Here is a 24,284-nt window from a genome sequence, read left to right on the forward strand (position 1 = left end):
CAGCACTTGAAAGCCTTCCAGGATTATCTCAATATTCCCAAGATCACATACTTTAGTCAAGCACAGGAAGAGAGGTAACAGCAGTCGGGACTTTACTGGGATGAGTCCTGGTAGTCAAATCCATACCCCATGCTGATAGTTTTTAAATCCACCTATCCTGACCCAATATTTCTACTGTCTTCTAATCTCACAACTGCCTTTCACATGTTTCAAACAGGATGTCTAATAGACATTTTAAGCTAAAGATGTCCAAGGAGAACTCATTATCTGTACATAGTATAATTTCTTGGAGTCCCAGGTGACAGTAGGGTGAATCACATGGACACCAATAGTGGAAAGCAACCCTGAAAAGTGTCCACCACCCCTCATGCCTGAGGCACTAGTCTTCCCTGAACACCTGTACACACACCCCTATCTCGTAAGCTCCCATGGGTTCCACTACCATTTTCATGCTAACTCCAAAATCCATGTATCCAGCTCCCAGCTCTTTTCTGAGTTCCAATTCTTTATTTTCATCTGTCTATTGGACATCTTCACAGGGATGTCCCAGAGGCACCTCAAACTAAATACGCCAAACTAAATTTATCTTTCTGATACAAGGTAGGATCCTTGAAGGCTGGAATCACTTCATTGTGTTCCATGTACTCTCCACTGTCTGGCACATAGTAAGTATTTGATAAATGCTTGTTAACTGATTTTTATCCTAAATAAATCCACTTTTTCCGCCTACGTCCCTTATCTCTGTTGAGGACACCATCATTGTTCTAGTTACCCAAGTTTGCCACTTTAGAATTCGAATTATCCTCAACTCAATTCACTTATTGCTCCATAAACACTTTCCCCACCTCATTTTTACCTTCCCTTACTGAAGAGAGCAGCAGCATCCCCCCAGTACCTCAGACTCTCAACCTAGGAGTCATCCTGGATTGCTCAGTGTCTTTCATTGCCAGCTGCCCCTCTCCCATCCAACCCCCATATTCAGTCTGCTCTGAAGGCTGCTGATTTTCCAATCCCTCCTTCTCTCCAACATTGCCATCATTCTAGTCTTCCTTCTTCGTATAAACAGTATCCAAAAGGAGATTCTGATTCTGCAGATCGTTTTGATGTCAAAGGCTAGAAGAGCTGCCTTTTAAGAGAGTAAAGAGAGAGTTCAAGTCAGATTGGAAAAAGATGAGAAAGTTGGAGAAGTGATGAAGTTCAGATAGCTCATAAACAGATTTGATCTTAGTAAAAAAATACAAAAGGGGATGGTCTGTAGTGTCACTGTGGGAAATGAAACAGATATTAAAGGAGGATAAATGAAAAAAAAATGAGAAAAATAGAAGTCGTGGTGAATAATAATCCAGCTTAAGCTTTGTAAAGAAAACTTGTACTTAAGAGCTCTTACTATAATAACTGGCATGGCAAGAAATTTGAATGGTAGCAATTCCCCACAGCTGAGAATTATTCAAGTAGAAGTTTAAGGGGATGAAGTGTCCTAAATTACTAGTGGATTGCTGTTGAAGTGGTTTATGCCACAAAGAGAGACAAAAGGAAACCATAAGAGCTTGGATTGGTGAATATGAAAAGGTCAAAGAATTTATGAAGAGGATATGAGGTAATTGAATACATTTAACAATTATGTATTATGAAATATGGTAGAAATGTAATTAGCAATATTGATGACTGATGAATTTGGAATGAAAGGACTTGTGTTCAAATTCTGACTCTGCCACTTACAGCTTGTGTAACCTTACATATTTAACATCTCTGGGCCTCAGTTTCCAAAATTACAAAATGAGATGATCTCAAGATCCCCTCTATCTCTAAATCTTATGTAGTCAAATCGATTTTATAACTTGAATATAATACAAGAAACAATTAGGGCTGATTCAACTGAATAGGAAAGAATATTTTATGGGGACATAAGGCCCAAGGGAGAGATCCCTGCACTGGTAGGGATGTAGAATAGAGACTTTGAAATACCAGCCCTAAAACACACAAGGGATCAGTATCTGGCAACTTTAAATTTTAATGAATTATTCTTGTTGACTCTAAAGTCTAGTTGTCCTGTGCTACTAAGTTACTGTAAATACTGCCAAAATGTAATTTAAATAATTTTTAAATTTAAATTTAAAAATTATTTTGCTTCCTCTAAAATTTTGTGCTCTATGACAATATCTAATGTATCCCATTCAGTAGCTCAGAGTGAAAGATAATATAATAGTTCATATTTTTTTAGGTTCTTTTTTGGGAGGGGGAGGAGTAGAGTTGCTTTAAGTGAAAAAGGATTTGAATTCCGATGAATTGGAATGGGCAATCTTTCTCCTAACAACTAACAAGGAAACTCACCTACCTCCTGTGTCAAAAAAGGAGCAGGAATTGTTTTTGGAAAGTGGTTTTTTTTCCCTTGCTATGAGGAAGGGTACAATGAAAGTGGAGCAGAAGAATAATAGGTAAGGGGAAATTTTAAAACAAGGCTTTATTTATTTTCTTAAGTGGCTATTTAAAAAAATAACCAAGAAAAATAATAAGTATGCTTTATTTTCCTTGCAACATGACTAAGATAGGTGATACAAGTATTGTATTATTTCCATTATACTAATAAAGAAACTTAGCTTAGCAAGGTTAATTGACTTGTACAGAGTCACACAACCACTATCTGAATTTGGATTTCAAATCTACTATTGTTTTCAGTATTCTGTTCTGTTATTAAAAAGAGAAGTTCAAAGAGAGCAAAGACAACCTGTCTACAATTACTGGCATACAAATTGACATGCTCTCAGAAATCATTAGATCATTCAATCAGTAATTAATTAAAATTCAATGTGACAAATATTTATTAAAAAATCAAATAATAATTGACAATGATATTTTCTTCTGAAACAGATTTGTTCCCATAGATCAAGAACTTCAAAACCTGAAACAAAACACTCATTCAACTTATGGTAAATATCACTGTCTTTTCAGAAGATGATTGTGCGATTTTGTAAATATTTTTAATAGAATGCTAGAGCTGGAAATTAGCCTGCTCAACCTCTTGTGTCTTTATTGATTAGCAAATCAAGGCCTAAATGGGGAAATTACTTACTTACCTACAAATACACATCAAACCAGTTTTAAAACTGACTCACTCCCAGTCTTCCTCAAATTAGACCATGGTGCCACATTTGCTTTTCCAAATCCCTAGTTTATTTTCTGCTTTTTCATCTGTTCTTGGGTCCCAGAAGAAAAGAAAAAATACATATCACTTAGCAACTTAACAGGCCTCACCTAAGATTGGTAATGGTCCTTTGCTTCTCACTAGGGAAAGTCATAGCTGCTTAATGTCAGGATCTGTCCATGCTCCCTCCCACTTCTCAGAATTTGACAAGAAGATGCTCATGTGTTCATTTTGACGGTAAATCAAAAAAAATTCAAATTCAAAAAGAAATTCAAAATTCAAAGAAAAAATCAAAAAGTAAATTTTTAAAAAATTGATACCAAAATCAGTCAAAACAGAGTCAGTTTTAAATGTCTTACTATTACTAAGAGTCTGCCCTCCCTCAGGACTCCCTTGCAGAGACTTTGTAAATCCCACCAGTGTGTCTAAGGGGGATAGGGTAGGGGAGTGCATCAAACAGAACCATGGACTGAGTTTGCTCTACTAAAATAAACTAGAAACCAACCTTGTCAAAGATGAGAAAGGTACCCTTTGGGGTTGGGGTAGCTGTTCTAAGATCAGCTGAATAAAAGGTAAGCTGATCTTATCTTTATTTTAATTCCCTGCTCTTTTAGTCAGAGCTTTAAAGAATCATATAGTTTGACCCCTTCATTCCACAGCTAAAAAAAAGAGCTACCGAAAGGGTTAAGTGACTGCTCAAAGTTAAGCTGCTAATTAGTAGTAGCTGAGCTGAAATAAGATCCCAGGTGAGGAAACCACAACCAGTGCTCTTTCTGTTTCCCTTTGTTACTGCCAAACGTTATTGTGGAAAGTGTTACTAATTGGATCCGGGCATCCACTTGATTGTCAACTAACTGATGAAAATAAACTTCCCATTACAGAAAGTTGACTTGACTTGGGGGTAGCAGTAAAGATGCAATTTGGATTGGATTATGTTTAACAGGAACTATTGTACAGTATCTACTGAAGATCCAACTTGGCCTTGTTTTAAGCCCTGTCTGAGATGGGTACTATGTAAGGATTACTTTGGTGACCTTCAGGAGGTCCTAGACCAAAAAGCGGGTAACCAGTACTCCAGGTCCCCTCTTTGCATTGTACTTGTTTTTATGATGCTCCTCTCAAACAGAAAATATTATCTTGTAATAGTGACACCTGCCCAACAAGTTGCAAGACTGAATTACTAAAAGATTATATGAATTGCTAACCATTTTGTACTTTTTCAAGGAGATTTTTAACATCTTTCCATAAGAAGTCTTCCAGAAAAAGTCTCGAAGAGGTAAGCTTGAGTATTTATTGATTCTAGTAAGGGCTACCAGCAAGAAAAACTTTCATGCAAAGTGAAGTCTATTGTATCTTCTAGGATGGGGATGTCTACAAAAAAGGAAAGCCCCTCTGGCTTAGGGATATGTATCGGCCACTAGATGCCACACGCAAAAAGAACATGGCCCAAAAGCTACGTGATCAAGATTCCTCTGATGAGGATGAAATTTTCAACCAAGAGGGAAGGTAAATTCTTAATAATGGGTATATTCAGTGAGTTTCCATGTATGTGGTCTGACCAGAAAAGAAAAAGGCAACATTCTCTTAGAGACCACAAGAAATAAGAGGGTTTGTTTGTTTTTTGTTTGTTTGTTTTGGTCCTAGGAATGAAGGAAAAAAGAGACGCGAAAAGAAAAAATGAAGATTAAAATAAAGCCTCAGACAGAGATTCATCAACATTATTTTGTGAATATTGGTTTCTCAACAATATTTGTAAAATTCTATTTTTATCATATTAAATGCATACGATCCACTTCCAGTTATGTGACCAAGAAGTAAAATGAAATAATGACATCTATTTTCAGTAAAAGAAGGGATGGTCTTTGTCAGGCTTTTTGGATCAGGGTAAGAAAAGGCAAAGACCCTTGAAATGCCTACATAAGCTTGGTACTTGGTACACTGCTGCTCTCACATCCCACCTTGGATTTAATGCCCCAACCCAAAGGAAGCACAAAGTGAGGACAGGATTAAAAAGAATGTTTAGAAGAGCTGGGTTAACCCCAGATCTTGCCTTCATGCCATGTGTCTGGAAGTTTCAATAAAAAGTTGGTCCAAGTTCCATATGGAGGTTGCCTTTCATTTTAGCTGGGTTCTTCTAACCCAGTACTAGTTCTACTTCATCTATTAATAATGCTCCCTTTCAGTTTCCACTTCTTCATATCAAGTGGAATTAAATAAAAAGGAAAGTGAATTCTTTGGTTTCCCACCCAATCGAAGAGATTCTAGCATGAAATAGCTAAAAAGGAAAGTGGTCACCTGTTAAATATCACTGAGGCATATTGTTTATGAAAATTAGTAACAGTCCAATATGATTTTATCCAATCAGTGACAAAAAATAAAATGCTTACATTTAGTTAGCAGTAAGTGAGCATTACAATTGAATCAGTAAGAAAAACACTACAAAGGCTACCTCCAAAGTTGCCCACTACCAACTTTAGTATCAGCCTTGTGATAACTGAAAAACTTGAAGATATTGTAGCAATGGCAATCACATATCAGGGAATGGTGCAGGTGGCCAACCTGGTGACCCACAGGTGAACTGTGTTGATATGTTAGTCTCTCTCCAAGCCTATTATGTATCTAGCAAGTTGAGTCCCTATTTTACATAGGGAGCAACAGCCCCTGACATTATTACCTCTCACATTCTATCATTTGGAAGGCTACAGCCAAGAACGGCTCAATGAGAAGTTAACATCTCTCTTTCTAGGGATGGCAGCCCATCAGGAGACTCTCAGCAAATGTTATTTATTGCCAGAGGTTAGCTTCCAAAGTTTGAGCATGGATTGGTCTACTAAGATGACAGCTGCTAAGTTAGGGGAAGAGGAGAAGAGAAAGGCACTTATTTTTAAAAATAGCTTTTTATTTTCAAAGTACCTGGAAAGATAGTTTTCAACATTCATTTCTGCAAAACCTTGTGCTCCAAATTTTCTTCCCTTCCCCACTCCCTCCCCTAGACAAGTAATCCAATATATATTAATACATATATAATTCTTCTATACATAATTCCATAATTATTATGCTGCACAAGAAAAATCAGATCAAAAAGGAAAAAATAAAACATAAAGCAAGCAAACAACAGAAAAGGTGAAAATACCATGTTGTGAACCACACTCAGTCCCACAATCTCAGTCCTCCCTCTGGATGCAGATGGCTCCATCACATGTCTATTGGAATTGGCAAAATGCACCTACTTCATAAATTTAAAAACAAAAGAGCAAAATAAAAATCAGGTAATTTGGGGGAAGGGAGGCACAAGTAGTTGGAAAGATCAAGAAGGCCCTTGTGCATAACTATTGCTAAATTTGAGACTTAAAGACAGCTAAAGATTATAGGAGTTGAAGGAGTTGTAATCCTGTGGAAGTAACGTGAATCCTGAAACCAGTTTATTCTCTCCCCTTTTTCAGGAAATGCTAAAATGCTCATCTTAGGAACTTAGTGTCCCAGACTGTTTTTTTTAACCATAGTTAAGGCAGCCATGATGTGCCCAGACTTCCTTAATTAGCATTTCTAAGATAATCTATGATGGGAACTTCTGAGATTGTTAAACTCTTATGGGAACCAAGTTTTCCCAGAATATCTTTTAAGACAGTTTCAACAACTCAATATACATTCTTGTTCCTGCTTTTATTTCCTCTCCTCCCCTGATAAACCCCAAGGTTATATTTCCCCTATAAAAAATGTGCTTATGATTTTTGCTGAATTCTTTCCAGGACTAATCTCACTATAAGGCATATCTCTCCCTGATAGCATCTTCTCCCAAAGTGTGTGTGTGTGTGTGTGTGTGTGTGTGTGTGTGTGTGTGTGTTTAAAGGGGCTTCTAGGCCCAAGAGATAAAAAATTGAGAAGGGGGAACTTATAATGGAATCGGAGCTTTATGCAAATTTTCTGTTTTATAGTGATGGACAGAAGGTGCAAAATGAGATTTACATTTTTAGAATGGCCAACGTGGAAATATTTTGCTTAACTATGCATATTTGTTAGAGGGTTGGTTTTTTTGATTATTGTGCTTTTTTTTTTAATTGGGAGGAAAGTAAGGAGCTAACAATAGGTTTGCTTAAAAAAAAAAGCATAGTTATTTTATACTATATATAGTGATAGGTGAGAGAATTTCATTACCTTTTTAGCAAAGTAAAGGGAATGCTGGCTATGTATCCACTGGCCGTGAAGCTGAAAAATACTTTAATTTTGATAATCAACGCCTAAAGAAAGAAGAGCTGCAATTATATTCATTGGGATCTATAACTATGAAGCTTGGTGGGTTTTGTTTTTGGTTTTTTTGCTTTGTTTTTGCTGCTACTTCCACTGCCAGATCTGTCAAATGAAATGACTTACTCTTTTAAGTGAAAAATGTATGTTTTTAATGTTATGGGTTGGAGTAGGGGGCAAGATAGGAAGAAGTTTATCTATGCTACACAAATATCTTGGCCCAGTATAATCTATGTATGAATATGCCCCATATAAAGACCTCATAACCAGCACTCTGAGAAGTCCCCAAGGGGGAAGGGAGCTCATAAAGGTAATTTAAGGTTGTTTTTTTTTTCCTCCAAGTGAGTTTGGCTCACTTGCCTTAACCTGTCTTCATGCAGGCAGGTCAAAATAATTTTCCAGAAGGGGGTCGGTCATGGCCATTTGGTTACTACCTGACTCTCAGAGTCCCAGGATAACCCTGGTATAGTAGGGACATAGGCCACTGTCTACCACTGTAGCTCATTTTGTTAGTTTGTTTTTGTTTTTAATTTTTATTTTCCCCAGTTACATTAAAAAAACACAAACTTTTTTTGTTATACATGTATATTTTTTTTCATATTTCCTTATGAATCATGCTGGGAGAGAAAAATCAGAACAAAAGGGAAAAAACATGAGAGGAAGAAAAAACAAGAAAAAAAATAGCATGTGTTGATTTACGTTCAGTATCCATAGTTCCCTTTCTGAATGTGGAAGGAGTTTTTCATCCAAAATTTATTGGGATTGCCTTGGATCACTGAACCACTAAGAACCACCAAGTCTTTCATAATTGATCATTGCCCAATCTTGCTGTTACTGTGTACAGTGTTTTCTTGATTCTGCTTGTTTCATTCATGTTCATGTAAATCTAGGTCTTTCTAAAATCAGGAAATGAGTCTTAACCCCAACATAGCATTTCCACTCCCTCTATTTTTGTCTGCTTGCATTTTTGATTTCCTTCTCAGGTTAATTTTACCTCATTTCTAAGTCTGATTTTTCTTAAATCTAAGGCTGATTTTCTGCAGCAAAATAACATAGAAAGCAAGATCATCAATAATCCAAATATAATAATAATCCAGGGGGCAGCTAGGTGATGCAGTGGATAGATCACCAGCCCTGAAGTCAGAACGACTTAAGTTCAAATCTGACCTCGGACACATAACGCTTCCTAGCTGTTTGACCCTGGGTAAGTCACTTAACCTCAATTTGCCTCAGCAAAAATAATAGTCCATGAATAATTCTGGCTCACATTCTTACATCCAATGCCTACAGTATCTGCAAAGAATAGTGGACACTCACAGAAGAAATCTAATAGAAGCACATAAGTAGGGAAATCCATTGTGCAAAAAACAATTCTCTGGACAACAAACCTTTTTTTTTTTTGGATTTTCATAGAAAAGAATCTGTACCACATGACCCCAGCTGGGCAAAACCACTTCTCACTATGCTCCTCTTCTACTAAATAAAAAACCCATTTCTCTATTACTCAGGGGACACTCCAGCAGCAACAAACTCTCATAACACAGTTACTTTTCCAGGGTGCTAAAGCAGTTTTATTCCCTTTCTATGATAAGCAATTTCCTTAATTTGAAATATTGCTAAACTCTTCAGATAAGCTCAGAGGCTCTGAGAAGTGTTTCCCTCTCAATCTGTAAATAGTGTTAGAGCCGTGCAGCCTTCTCCTAATCAGCTCTTCAAATATTAGAATTCCCAGAATAATAGCTGTAGATCCTCCCTGTTAACTTTGATCAATTCCTATTTATTTTTTTCAGTAAACAAAACAAAAACTTTCCTTGATTCTTCCTAAACTGAGGTTTCCCTTCTGCTTTTCTCTTCCTCTGGTCATCTCTAACCTTTCTTCTATCCCTTAATGCCCTAAAATAAGGGAGTCTGTCTAACATGATATGAAACTGAAAAGATTCAGTTTTCTTGTATAATCTTCCCATGTTCTCCAAACAAAAGTTTTATTTATGCTTTCTCAATAATAACCTTCAAAACTCTTCTGAAACACAGCACCCAACAGATTCTTGTTTCCAAAAAGCATCTCTTCAATATATTTATCTGAGGATCAATTATCTTTCAGCTTCTCAGAACAATCTATGTCTTACCTCAACATTTTATCTCAAAGGCCATTTTGAGATATTTGAGCCATTTTTATCAGTATTCCCCCCCCCCCCCCCCCAAAAAAAAGCCCTTTCAATTCTATATGAAAGAGGCAGTTAGGGATCAGCTAAAAATGCAAATGACCAGAAAATAAAAGCAATTTTTATTTATGGGAAAATTAATTTAAAAAAATAATAAACTCATCAATCTTGATTGATTACCTTTTTTCTATAAAGTTCTGTTGTGGCCAAAGGAAAATTAAGTTAATTGGCATGGAAGAACTGACTAGATCACACTAAAAAACACATTATATGACTAAGAGGAATAAATACAAGACACCTTTTTAATAATTTATGAATGTATATGTGTAATATTCCCCTAACAATTATACTACACTGGCCCCTTAGAAAAAAGAGTAAAAACTCTTTTTTCAATCTCATTATAACCATGGTAGAGCTGAATTCAGGATCATAGGGACACACTAACAATGAGCCACAATATAGCATAGAATGTCTGCCTTGCCTGTATAGGTGATACATGTATTCAAATAGGTTTGCCTTAATTCCATAGTCAGGAATATCTTTCAAATTTTGCCGCCTTCTCCCTAAAGGATATTTTGTTTCTTTCCTGGAAAGGAACAGGAAATTGAGTTTCTGAGGCTGACCCATTCTGTTCTCTCTTCAGACAGGTGATACTGGATTATATCTAGCTGCCACCCCCAAAAAAATTTTATTGCCAGTCTGGGGGAAATGGTTTTTGGTTCGAAATTATTTTTCTGATCATAATGTCTTAATGTGAAAGGAGTATCCCAAGTTATATTTGAAGACTTGACTCTCCACTAAATGCTATTTACTCAAAGACTACTACAAATAATGAATAGCAAATACTCTTTTATCCAAGCTGTTAGCAAAGAAGTTATATAGATTAAAATATACCAGACAACTTGAATTAAATAAATTCTTCACTGGGATTGAGAGATTTTAGCTCACTCAAAAAGGAATCCCTGATTTTCACTAAGGAGGAATTCTCTGAAATCTCTCAAGTGGTAAACTGGAGCAATCAAGGACATGCTCAAGATATTGTCTCCTCTCCATTTCAACTTCTTCTCCAATCCTTTTCTCTCCTCCTAGGGCTCTACTCTTGAAGAAAAATCTGGAACTGCATATGTTCTCTCTTGAATTTAGAATTCAGAAGCAAAAAGATCTTTCTACTTCTTAGATCTAACTATACTATTCACAGAGCCTCACAATATTGACTAATCATTTTCTCCACCAATAGGAGTCTTTTTCAAATGTCCAGTCTTGAAAACTAATATATAATTGTAACAAAAGAATGTTATTAAAGCAAGAAGGTCCCATTAACACCAGTACCGAATGAACCATTTGCCTAGGAAACTCCCAGCACCATGGGTTTGATCTATGTAAAAGCCGGAGAGAGCCAAGCTGGAACAATACTTTTATTAAAAATTAAGTGTTTATTGTTGTATTTTGTTTTTGCCCCCACCAGAGCTTGTCACAGTATCCCTCCTCCAATCTCTCTAGCCTCATAGGGCATCCCATATAACAAAAAAGGAAATTAGCACAACTGATAAATATATTGAAAAAGTTTGAATATATGTGCAACACTGGTGGACAGCTCCCACCTCTACAAAGGCATGAGGTAGGAGTGGCTTTGGAGCAATACTTTTTCTCTACTTTCTGATGCCTGGGGTTCTTTATCAGTCATGGTGGGGAAAGATCTGAAAGAGCTAAAGCAAAATCACTTTAATTCTACCATCTTGACGCCATCTCATCTCATCTACTCCTGTATCTCCCAGAGCAATAATTTTTTTTTTCTTAAATCCCTTTTTAATGGTATTTTATTTTTCCAAATACATGCAAAGATAGTTTTCAACATTCACCCTTACAAAACCTTGTGTTCAAAATTTTTCTCCCTCTTCTCCTTCCTCCCCTCTTCCTAAGACAGCAAGCAATCTGATATAGGTTAAATGTATACAATTCTTCTAAAGAAAGTTCCATATATGTCATGTTAAGCAAAAAAAAATATTTTATTTAAATCAAAAGGAATTAAAAAACTAAGCTAACAAACAACAAAAGTGAAAATACTAGGCTTTGGGGGCAGCTAGGTAGCAGGGTGGACAGAGCACCTGCTCTGAATTCAGGAGGACTTGAGTTCAAATTTGATCTAACACTTAACACGTCCTGGCTGTGTGACTCTGGGTAAGTCACTTAACACCAATTGCCTCCGTAAAAAAAAAAAAAAAAAAAAATACTAATCTTTGACCCACATTCAATCTTCATAATTCTCTCTGGTTGTTGATGGCACTTCCCATCATAAATCTATTAGAACTGCCATAAATCACCTCATTGTTGAAAAGAGCCAAATCCACCACAGTTGATCATCTTGTACTCTCATATATTGTTGCTATGTACAATGTTCTCTTAATTTTGCCCACTTCACTTAGCATCAACAATTCATGTTAAGTCTTTCCAGGTTTTTCTGAAATCAGCCTCAGAGCAATATTGTTAATGAGAAATTGAGTTGTTTGAGAACCAGATCATCATTTGGGTCTTGTCTAACAAGTTTCTCCCAATGGTTTAGCAGTCGATTGTTATATATAAGGGAATTTTGGTGGCAAATTTTAAACAAAGGAAGGTCACTACATGTCAGACACAGATAAACATTTAATTCAAACTACTATTTAAGAAAAATGCATTCCTCAGTAGAATTCCCTGTTGGATATATTCATATACACTTCATTTTTTGATAGAAAATTCCCTTAGTTCCCTGATAGTTCCAAATAGGCTGGGTGACAGATAATATGGGAGAGAGAAATGTGGTAGTACTGCCATAACTATATCTATCTACATTTGTAAACTCCCCTTGCTTTTTGCATACTGCAAAGTATTGTAGGCTTAGTAATGAAATAATTAAGTGGCTGGGGAGGAGTCACCAACCTAGTCCAAGATGTTAGTCAGCTCTCCTGAGCAAGGTTTTCCCAAAGGCTGCAGTCTTCGTCCCTGCTCACCAGAGGGTTCTTCAACTGCACAGGAGTAACCTAGATTTTTCTGGACTAAAGTGTGGTGGAGGCTAGCCAGCCTCCACCACCTTTCTCGGACCTCCCTCCTCCCACCTGCTCTGTTTCTGATGGTGGGATTCCTCCTCCCGTAGCCCCTGGTGACATGACCTTGCATTAATAACTTTTCTCCTCCAAGAGAAGAATGAAGTCTCCATCTTGAAAAGTCTGAGAGAATGCGCATCCCAGACCTCTAGAGATGGAGCCGGTTTCAATTCCCTGAGGAGCAAGAACTGACTTTGGGGGAGGACCATTCCCGCGGGAGCTTCCTCGGGAAGCCGTGTCACGTCTGCCGCTAAAGCGGCGAGGTGGCCTGAAAAATGAGTTCAAATCCAGACTCAGATATTTATTTACTATATGTGTGATTTGGGGTGAGTCATTTAATCTTTGCTTACCTCCCTTTCCTCAGGTATAAAATGGGGATCATAACATTTACCTCCCAGAGTGGCTGTGAGGATCAAATGAAATAATTATTGCAAAATACTTAGCACACAGTCAGTACCTAGTACTAAGCACATAGTAAGTGCTATTCGAGAGACGGGGGTTTGATGATCTCTCTAACAGATATCATGAGAGTGTAAGAAGAGCTAACAATTCAAAAACTTTTAAAATGTGATTATTAAGTTTTATACCTATTTTTGTCATTTTTGCCTTGTCAAATTTCAGTCTTTTGTCTCGATAAAATTAAGGAAGGAAGCCTTTAAATCTTACCCAGATCAGAAGACTGGGGGAGGAGGGAGTATTGGGGAGAGATGAACACTCCAGGGGGGCTAGGAAGGGATTGGTAGTATCTAAGACTAAATAAACAAAGATTAGAATCAGTCCTAGTACAGATGAAAAACAACTATTAGGAATGGATTGTGTGTCTAATATTCTTTTACCTACTAAATAGAGACCAAACTCCTCAGTCTGACATTTAAGGCTCTCCACAAACTGGCTATAATTTACCTTTTCAGCTTTATTTCCTGTTCCTCCACACATATTAGTATTAGTCAAAATGGAAATACTTGGAGGTCTCAGAACTAACCTGGGCTTTCCCACCTCTGTGTCTTTGCCAATGTTGTTCCTTCTGTCTAAGATGCTCCCTTTCCTCGTTTCTGCCTGTCAAAATCCTTTCCATGATTCAAGGTGCACCTCAAATGCCATCTTCCCTTCCCTATGAAGCCTTCCTTGATCTCCCAAGCTGGAAGATGTTTCTTATTTTGACTCCAAGGGGAATTTGCAAGTATCTCTTATGGTACTCTCCAGCCAGTTTTGCAACACATTTTATTTCTGAGCATGTTTTATCTTCTCTAGGAAGATTCCTGTTAAGGAACAGAAATACAATCACACCCCCAGTCCTTATCTATAAGGTTTATTGATAGCATAAACATCAACAAAGGAACATTCACTAACAAAAACATATTTCTGCTTCCCATCAACCTTGAACTCTAGTTTTGGTTTTATTTTGGGAAATGTAGCAAAGAGTGAAACTCAAGAAGTCAACTCTTTTCAGATTATAGACCCATGTTGGGTGACCCTAGCATAATGAGAAATATCTGGACTCTAAAATAAGATAGACAAAGGGACCTAGAGCCTTTTACAAATGTACTAATCATCAAATTATAGTCTTTAAATAAAATAGGATATCACACTCTATGAAATGATGAAGCCTTCTCCCATCTCTTGTCAGAGAGGTGATGGAATAGGTGTATAATGAGGCAAATATTTTCAGAGAGAACCACTGTGTTGTTGTTTTTTTAAATACAATTAATTGCCAAGGAGGGCTTTTATTTGGGGTAGGGGAAAAGAGGAAGTTTGGGGAGAGAAGTTGGTGAATAGTGATTATTTTGCAAAGAGAAGGAAAAAGAAAAATGTCAGTGAAACATTTGAGAATATATAGAATTGGTGAAAGTTCAGAAGGAAATATGCAAATAAGTTTTTTTTAAAAATGTCAAATTTAAAAACTTTATGTTAACAAATTCACTTTCATTTATAATTTTCCTTTCTGTTCTGATTTATTGAAATTTATATTTATTGATGTTAGTGAAAATAAAAATGAATCCATCTAAGAGAAGCGTATTACCAAACACTTTTGAATATACCAGTCATGAGAAGTCCATAGGAATACACACTGTGGTTGTTGTGGAGAGGAAATGTTGAGAAATTTCTTTGGTAAAAATCTCTTTTGCTCTCATGAATTCATTAGTCATTTTATTTTTCTCTACAACTTAAAAACAGTATTGCCTCGGCCCACGAGGCAGAGTGTGTGGACCCTGGAAGAAAAGAAATAAGGGCAAGAGAGAGGGAACACGCAAAATGGAGGCAAGACAAATCCATCTGATCAAGCCTCATTTTAATGGGTGCAATAGTACAGATAGGTAAATTTCTAGCAGTAGAAAAGAAGGCAGGGTTGTACAAACACAGTACAGGGTGGGGGTCCTAGACAAAGGGTTGGTATCCCCCCCAAGGATGAGCTGCTCAGATGTTTCTGGTGGTAGGAAGCTCTATGATGTGATTAGGGTTGCCTAGATATCTGCCTATTCAAAGTTAGGGTAGTGCTTGGATGTGATTAGGAGATTCCTATTCAGGAAGTCTTTGGTATGATGTGATTAGGAGATTCCTATTCAAGGTTAGGAATGTGGCTTTATGTGGCTGTAGATTAGTGCAGGCTCCCCACACAGTATGAAATAGAAGACCTTTTATTATTAATTTTTGTACTACAAACAATGATGCCTTTGCCTAGAGTAGGTATTCAAATAGTGTTGATTAAATGAGAATGAATGTGCTGAGTAGCTTAATAGTAGAAACTGAACTGTCCACAATCTCATCTAGTGACTATGTGACCACATGCATACCTTTGTGGTATTTAGGCATGCAATTTGAGCAAGGGAAATTGTTCTCCAGAAGTTTATTGGGTTTCTGGTGACTGCCTAAAATGGAATAATAGTGGTTTATGTTTATATAACACTTTCCTCAAAATCATTCTAGAGACCAGAAAGAAGTACCTACTGATTGCTTTAATTCCCTAGTCCTCAGTTTCCTTAAATCTTTAAAATGAGATAGGGTGGTCATGTACCAAAATATATAATAAAATTACGCACAATAAAGATAAAACACTCTCCTTGCTTTCTATACTCTACAAAGTATAGAAAACTTAGTAATTATGTAGTTAATTATCATTTGACCAAATTTTATATGTGTATATATCCCAGCAGAGGTTAGTCAATGCACATTGACTAGCACTTAATATATATTAACTATTTTTAAAAACCCAAATGGGGTCATGAAGAATCAGGCCTGAAAAATGAAGGAACCACAAAAACAATAATGCTTTTTGGAGAGTATTTTACAAATCGCATTTGCTTCTCATAACAAGTCTAGGAAACAGGTGTTATTGTCATCTCCTTCATAAAAGAATAAATCTAGAAAAAAAAAAAGATCCAGACTGTCAAGAGCGCCCTTTATGAGTAGGGTTCCAAAGTCTTCACAGGCTTTGGACAAACAAAGTGGACAACAGTCCACTGGTTGTATTTGACTACTTACCGAAAAAAAAAAAAGTTAAAAACCTTTAAAGCTGCCTTCTTTATGGTTATCTCCATTTTGTCCTGTCTACATCTTCCTTGTACACAGTATTTTGCCCGTCTCCCCCATTTGATTGGGACCTAAGAGCAGAGCCTGCTTTTTTTGGTTTTGCTTTGCTTTTCTTTGTATTCCACAGTACTTGGCACACAGTAGGCGCTTAATAAATGCTTGCCGAGTCGATCCTGGGTTCATATTGAGATGTTAAGTGTCAGCCAGTGGGTGACGCGCGCATCCAGATCTTCCTAGCTTTGAGGACAGCACTGTGACTCCACTGGGCTGGTTCTGTAAGGAATTACTTCAATTAAGGTTGGTTACAGGGTCTAGTTCCCTCAACAGGGCACCGCGGTCCTGGGAAGGGAAAGGGACGCGAACGGCCCGGAGCAGGGGAACTGATGGCAGCCAGCCGCCGATACAGAAGCAGGGGCTCGGAGACCCCTTTCTGTAAGGTCTCTCAAGGGAGGAGCTGACACAAGACTAGGGAGCGCACTCGCTCTCGGGCCCAGACTAGACTGGCGCGACCCATCTCCACGTGAGACCACCTGAGCCGCAGACCCCACCCCCAACAGGACCCCGCACCCAGGGATTGGCTGCGCGGAATAGGGGGTGGAGATTACGTCAGGCTGACGTGATGTCGTCAGCTCGGTTGGGGCAGCTTCCTGTTTTCACTGACTGGGAGGCCGCAGCTTCCGGTTAATAGTCAAAAGGGTAGAAGGTGGAAGAAGTTCTATTGACGTTCTGCCGCTGAGGTGAGTCTGGGCTCGGAGGGAGGTTGTGGTCGGGGGACGGAAGGGGCTCAGACCGGCCCCAGCAGCACCAGGCAGTGACCCCCTAAGATCCCCGGTCCTCGCTCGTCTCCGCAGTTCCCGAGGCCCCTGCCCCCCCATCTCTAGCCTCCCCACGCCCCCTCCGTGACTTGCTACCCCTAGACCCTGCTTGCTGACCCCTCCCCACCGCGACCCCCCCTCCAGTTTTCCGACGTTCTCGGCACCCTGCTCCCGCACCTTTTCCTTCCTCTCTCACAGCCTCTCCACTCCCCTGCCCCCCCCCCCTTCCCGCTGAGTGTCACTTCCCAAGGCCTTCCGCCCCACCCCTGGCCAGGTGGGCCTCTTCTCCGCTTCGCCATTCACCGGTCTGTCATTTCCCAGACATTGGTTAAGCGCCGGCGCCCGAGGATGCTTCGGGGCGGAATAAGAGGCAGAAATCCAGAGCCGCCTCTGAAGGAGGCGTTGTGTTAGATACTAGCAGCTTCTGGGGGGGGGGGGGGGGGGGGGGGGGGGCGAGGGGGAGGGGATGAAGACACAGGGAAGGCCGCCTGCAGAAGGTGGGGCTTGAGACATCATCCCTGGAAAAGGGCCTCCGGGACAGCTTGTCAGGCCCGAGGAAGAGCCGGCGCGGAGGCAGGCACCCAGAGACGAAATGGAACATGCGCCAAGAGCAGCAAGTAGCCGCTCACGGCTGAACTGTAGGGATGGCGGGATGGGGTAACTGACGGGCGGGACGGGTAGAGGAGGATCTCGAGGTTGGGAACACGGGGGCTGGAATATAGAGAAGCCCTCCCCAGTCACGGGGAAGTTTGGAAAGGGGCTGGCAATTGTGGGGTAAAGATCAGGGTCGTACTGGGTACAATTGGATCTCGGAGACTTGCGTTCCCATCCTTCCTCAGAAGGATTCCTCTGTATGAATCTGGACAAGTCAATTAACCCGGTTCCTCCTCTTCCAACTATGGATGATATTAGCGTTCCCCCCACCTCCCCAGGATTCTTGTAGTGCGTACAAATGTTAGCCATCATTAATGGAAGAAAAATAGATCAGCGGAGGGCAGATCACAAAGAAAATTAAACACCAGATTGGGTGTTGTGTTTGATCCTAGAAGTATTAAGGAGACAAAGGATTTGAAGGGGCTTGGGGAGCTAGAGGCTCAGTCGTGCACTTTACAAAAGCATCACTTTGGCAACAGAATGGAGGAGAGACGAGTGAAATGGACAGTAGTTAAGAGGTTCTACCGAAGTAATCAAGCAGGAGGTGATGGAGGCCTAAACGGTGCTTATGAGAGTGGAAAGAGATGTTATGTCTGAGATGTTGAACAGTGACAGATTTTGTTAGCTGATTGGCTGTGAGGGGGTGAATGAGGATGCGGGATGACCTTGGGGCAGCTAGGTGATGCCTTGGTAAGCCTGAATCTGGCCTCGGACACTTGGCAGCTGTGTAAGACTGGGCAAGTCACTTAACCCCGTTTGCCTCAGTTTCCTTTTCTGTAAAGTGAGCTGGAGAAGGAAATGACAAACCACTCCTCTGCCAAGGAAATACCAATTGAGGTCATGAAGAGTCAGGACTGAAATGACTATGCAGCAACAAAAACGTGACAGTGAGATTGCAAATCTTTTTGACTTGAAGGACAGCAGTCCTCTTGACAACAGTAGGACAGCTCAGAAGAGTTGTTCTATTTGTTTTTGGTGAGACAATTGGGGATTAAGTGACTTGGCCAGGGTCACATAGCTCATATCAAGTGTCTGAGCCCTGAATTGAACTCAGGTCCTCCTGACTCCAGAGCCAATGCCCTATCCACTGTACCATCCACCTAGCTGCCTCCTAAAAGAGAAGTAGTTTTGAGAGGAAAGAGAAAAATTTTTTTGAAATTTTGAAAGTGTTGAATTTGAGATCTAGTTCAAAATGTCCAATGATAGGCAGTATCCTGATATTCATTTGCATGTAGATGATAATCAAATTTATGTGAATTGACAGGTCATCAAGTAAATATAAAGAAAAAAGAAAATGTACACCCAAAGTGGACTTGACTGAGATAAAAATCCTGCTGATTCATATGATGTATAGAAAGGGAACTGTCAGACAAGTAAAAGAGAACCAAGAAAGAGGAAAAAATATCTAGGAGGAGATGGTCAACAGTGCTAAAGGATTTTCCGAGAGGTCAGAAGTGTGTGTATGGGGTCGGGGGGCAGAGAGATTGAGAAAAGGACAATGGATTTGGCAAGGAAGAGATCAGAACTTTGGAGAGGACAGTGTCAGTTGAATGATTTGGGGAATATGATCTCACTCCTTCCCGTTTTCTGACCCACAAACTCCCCATCTCTTACCTAGTTGCTCTTGGGTAACACCTCCATTTCACATCACTTTCTCTAAGACCCATCACTTAGAGCTTCTTAGCCAGTACAGAATCTGGTTGGCTCTCCTTCCACCTCTATGTCAGATCATTTGGTCAGTTACAGGTGTTTATTAATAAATTCCTACTGCTAGTTAGTGTGGATACAAATATAAAGAACAAAAAAAATGGTTACTCAGAAACATAAATTCTAATGGAGGAGACAACAAGGACGTTATATAAGTTTATTCAAAATAAATAAAAAGACAATCAGTTTATGTGATTGATGGCCTAGACCTTCTAACCCAAGGGAGCCCCATCTTGCTCCATTTTGTCAGTCTAGCAGTTAGGCCTGCCAAGTCTTGCCTTCCTCATTTCTCTCTTTAGTAAACTTCCTGATTTCCCTACATTCTCAACTAATGTTTATCCCAGCACATTTATCTACTTGCTTTTTAATCCCTGAAGTTTGCTCTCTATGTCATTAGGTTCAAATAGTAGAATTCCTGTAGTTAGACACTGGCTTTAGGGTTCAACCTGTCAGTTCTCTTCTGCTTGGTCCTAGTATTTGTGTTTCTGGCTAAATTATCGCTTGTCTCAATCACTGTAATGGCAGGTGTCATCAGAATATTTTGCATGAAATATGTCATATGTACTTTGCCTGGGGCAGCAAACTACATTGTCACTTCCTATTGACTGACATCTGGATGAGGACTACTCTAATACTGTATCTGAGGAGATATCTACAATTCATAGGAGCGATTTTTAGGTGCCTTATTGATCTGTTCATTCTGGCATAATAAATTAGTCTTCTCCCAGTATTGACTATCTGCCAACCTGGTAATGAATAGAAATGAGTCTAACTATTCATTGGAGGAAATGATGAATACATTGGACAGTGACATATGTAGTTCATACTATAAATTAGTCTCTTGTGCAGATGGAAGCTTATATTGTCATACAGACTGCTGGAGATCAGTTCTTCTTTTTGTGAAGTTTAGGTTTGGGTTATTTTTTTCCTTTCACCAGGTGTCACAGGGAACATAATGATTTCAGAACTGATAGGGGAGCCCTGAAGTGGTTAGAAATTAAGAGTTAAAAAGAAAAATAGTGGCAACTTGACAAGTACATTCTGAGAATCCAGTCAGTGTTTGGATTTTCCCCCATAGCTGCCACTTAAACAGATTGTGTTTTTTGAGTATTTGAAATAAGAATCCGAGAGAGTTTTATTTGTTGGCCACTTTCGTTCCTCACCTTGACTCCGCATCCTTTTTCACTTACCATGATAATTTTATTCTTTTGAAAGAACTGAGATTTCTAAATTACTCCTTTCAAATTTAAAATTCTATAAAATAACATTTTACCATGGATTTTTTAAAAGCAAATTTCTGTAAGAAGTCACAAGTTAGGCACCTGTTAAGAGAGTGAAGAAGTTGGAGGACAGAAAAACAAATTTTGCTAACCTGTATTGGATATCACATGAAAATGCTATTCGTTCTTTGCTCTTCAGCATCAAGAAAACTAAGAGATTCCAGCAATATGGAGAAGGGACTCTAGAGCACCTGACTCTGAGTCTGGAAGGAGGCTAATCTCGGCACATTTCTTTAAAGTGGAAGCACATCTGCTCCCTGGGTGCTCACATGTCTGGAAATCAGCTGCCTTTCCGGGCTCTGAATCATTAGATAACTTGGACATTATTTTCCAACAGAAAAAAACATGACTCGTGTATTGGTACAATAGTTGCATTCCAGACTGCTGTTCAGGATTTGCCTGTATGTATATTGGATGGTTATGAGGGTGAAACCGGACAGCCTGTCCCAGTAAGGTGATGTAAATAAACTTAAATGGATCTTTCCATACACAAACCTATATGGTCCCACACCCTCTGAAAGCATGAAGAAAGATTATCTAAAGTATGTACTTTGGATGCAAAACTTAAGTGGCCTTGCCTATTCCCTTCTATTGTTCTGTTACTGTATAAAATAAGTCCTTAGAAAATGTCTCTTTGCAAAATCACAATATTGCCCACCAAGAGAGCATTACCTTGGTGTCTTTGTAATAATAAAAGCCTTTTCTTTCACTTCCAGCCCTCTGTAACCTGATGTTTTGGAGGACTAGGAGAACAACCCATATTGCCATGAGCCATACTTCATCAGTTATTACTAGAGATATCCAGATTTTACACTTTTTTTTTCAATTTTAAGTCTGCTCTAAATCATTCTTTTTCTTTTGGTCCTAGAAATCCAGAGACAAGTGTCCTAAGAGTAGGGAGGGCATGGGGTGCCTAAGTAAAGTGCCAGGAAGCTAGGAAATGGGAAGTTCTGGCTCCACTAGGGATTCTTTTTTTATTTATCTTTTTTAAAAATTATTTAAAACTAAATACAATATAAGAAAATAGAAGAAAGACAAAAAAGGAAAATAAAAAACAAAACAAAATATTGGCATATGCCCAGCAGAAGAACATCAGGGAGGATTCAGAATATGTACATCTCCATTTCAAGAAAGCATATATAATAAGAGAAGAGATTATATTCATTATGTCCGTTTTTTTCTTTGCTTCCTTGTAGGTTATTCTTTTGTTTTGGGCTGTTTTTATTTTTATTTCTTATCCCTGCTAACTCTTTTAGTTTAATTCTGCTCCTTAACTAGTTATTACTTAACTTCACCCACCCACCCATGGATCTCTCCCTTATCTTCTCCCCCCACCTTTTCTCTCCCTCTTTATCCCATTCCCATTAATCTTCATACCTACATAAATCTACATATCACTTTCTATATCCCACCATATTCTATTCCCTCTTCTCTAGGCATTCTTTAGGGGACTATAGTAAGTCTTTAACATGCTTATTTTTACTCTACCCAGAGCTTGGTTAGAATAAAGGTGGAGTAGGTGAATGACTTTGATATCTTGGGAAGGAAGTTATGCAGGTAATTCCAGAAAATAGTGCTAAGACATCTGTCCGTGGGTTTCATTTCTGTTGTGCAAATGTTGATAGTCGGGGTTTATCTTAACTGTTAATACTTCAGCCTCACTCCTTTATGGTGCTGCTTTTAGGAAAGGAGGAAGTAGAAGGCTGGTGCAGCATTTGGCTGGGGATTTTCATGCATAAACTAAATACTCTCTGCATTTTCTTTTTTTTCATTGTTTTCTCCTATTCCCTCAGCATATACACTTCTCCTAGTTCCCTTTGGGAATGAATTAGGCTTGTTTTTCTTCAGTCTGCTGTGCCTTTTATTGTACTGTTGGTTAGATCTACCCAGCCTGACAAGTAGTGAGAGAATGGGGGAGAAAAATACTAAAGGCACAAGACCACATATCCATCTGAAAAATGTGTAACAGTCACACTTGTAGCCTGTCTCCTCCCCACTCCCACCCTCCACAAGAGAAGTGGATTTTATCATGTTTTTCTGGTTCACATAGTAGTCATTAAAATCGATACTGTCTTCTATTGTTTTTTGTTTGTTTGTTTACTGTGATAATTGTATAAAAATATAGTCTCTGGTTTTATTTAATTCACTTTGTATTAGATCAGGGCTTTTAAAACTTTTTCCATTTACGTAGAATTTTTATGTGACTAGGTATATAGGTATATAAAAGGCATGCAAATTAAATATTAATTGATAATAAATCATAATTTTGTGATCTCCACATTCAGGTGTGAGACCCCATATTGGGTGGTAAACCACAGTTTAAGAAACTTTCTTAAGAATAAAAATGTTTTTAGTCATCGTCCATTCCATTCACATACCATGATTTGGTCAGCAATTCCCTAGTTGATGGACATCTACCTAGTTTGAAGTTTTTTGTTATCACACAGAAAAACAAATTTTTCTGTGAGTATTTGGTATAGATGAGAACCCTTAAAAATTTTGGATATATGCCATAGTGAGATAATTCCAATTTCTTTTTGGCAGAGTGATTGAATCAATTTACAATACTAGCCACAGCATGTTAATGTACCTATCTTCCTACAATCCATCCAACATTGATTATTTCTTTTATTGTCTTTGCCAAATTGATAGGCATGAGGTGAAACCTGATTTTTAATTTGCATTTTTCTTATAACATGAAGTGTTTTTGTATGATTATTGATTTATAAATTTATAAATTGTTCACATGCTCTTGATGTGGGTCTAGTGGTAGAAAATTGATATGAGAATCTCCTCTGATTGGCACAGGTCCAATGTGAAAGAATTCACCAACCTGTAATCTGAATGTGGCAAGAAAAGGGATTTTTATTGGCACTGAGAAGCCAGTTTTGCTAGGAAGATGAAAGACTTCGTAGTGGCAAAATGTTCTGTCAGAAATACCAAAGGTTATCACTGAGAAGAGAATGTCTTCACAGTAGGCAGGGAGTCCTGGTTGGCAGCTTTGCTAAAAGACTGCCTTAGGCCAAGCATAATTCTATTTCAGAGATTTGGAGTTCAGAATTGGTCCGTTATTGCAATCTAAGGTTAGAGCTTCCATTCAAAGTGGGGAATGAGGATCCTCAATGTTGTCACTGCCCCAGGCCTAGATTTCCAGTTGAAAAGAGTTTTGGAGTTTCAAACCTGGCCAACTGAATGAGACCACTTAACTGCCCTGAAGGGTGGGTCTCTGACAGAGGAGAGTTTCAGAGTTCACCCCATTGCTTCCTCCCAAAAGTCAAAGGGGACAGTTTCAGGGTTCATCCCCTTCACTCTGAGCACTTATTCTCTTGAGTCTATTGTGTCAATTCACTCTATATCTGGGGGGTTGCTAGGGACAATAGGATGTCAGTTTCATCATCTGTGTGGAAACTCCTTTTTCCAGCTCTCCTATAACTTAAAATCTTAGATTTTTGAAGCACTGAGAAATTAGACAACTTATTGGTGGTTCAGTAACCATTACTGTAATAGGCAAGACTCCCTAACTATAGTCTTCTATCCACTCAACTAGACTGCCTCTATCTTGGATATCAGACTTTTTTAATCAGTTTTTTTTTCCACAGTTTCTTATTTTAGTTCCATTGTTTCTAATAATTTAACAGTTTTTTTTAAATTTTCATGTTATTAAAACTTCA

General features: G+C 38.7%; 2 protein-coding genes across 5 annotated transcripts in view; both read left to right on the forward strand.

The window, feature by feature from the left end:
• The window catches only part of LOC100918898 (leucine-rich repeat-containing protein 37B-like), a 51,779-nt gene extending 46,545 nt beyond the window's left edge, over positions 1-5,234 (forward strand). For both annotated transcript variants that reach the window (XM_031965971.1, XM_031965972.1), the window contains 4 exons: positions 2,869-2,927; positions 4,367-4,418; positions 4,503-4,648; positions 4,787-5,234. In XM_031965971.1, coding sequence (XP_031821831.1) covers positions 2,869-2,927; positions 4,367-4,418; positions 4,503-4,648; positions 4,787-4,823 — 294 coding nt within the window. In that variant the 3' untranslated portion in view covers positions 4,824-5,234. The remainder of the gene's footprint in view (positions 1-2,868; positions 2,928-4,366; positions 4,419-4,502; positions 4,649-4,786) is intronic.
• Positions 5,235-16,791: 11,557 nt separating this feature from the next.
• Positions 16,792-24,284, forward strand: part of PLEKHM1 (pleckstrin homology and RUN domain containing M1) — a 36,203-nt gene continuing 28,710 nt past the window's right edge. The window contains exon 1 of one of the 3 annotated variants that reach the window (XM_031965975.1): positions 16,792-16,894. The gene's annotated coding sequence lies outside the window, so the exon portion shown is untranslated. The remainder of the gene's footprint in view (positions 16,895-24,284) is intronic. The other 2 variants (XM_031965976.1, XM_031965974.1) reach the window with 2 other exon arrangements.

This window comes from Sarcophilus harrisii, chromosome 4 (genome assembly GCF_902635505.1).
Source record: "Sarcophilus harrisii chromosome 4, mSarHar1.11, whole genome shotgun sequence".
Taxonomy (NCBI): domain Eukaryota; kingdom Metazoa; phylum Chordata; class Mammalia; order Dasyuromorphia; family Dasyuridae; genus Sarcophilus; species Sarcophilus harrisii.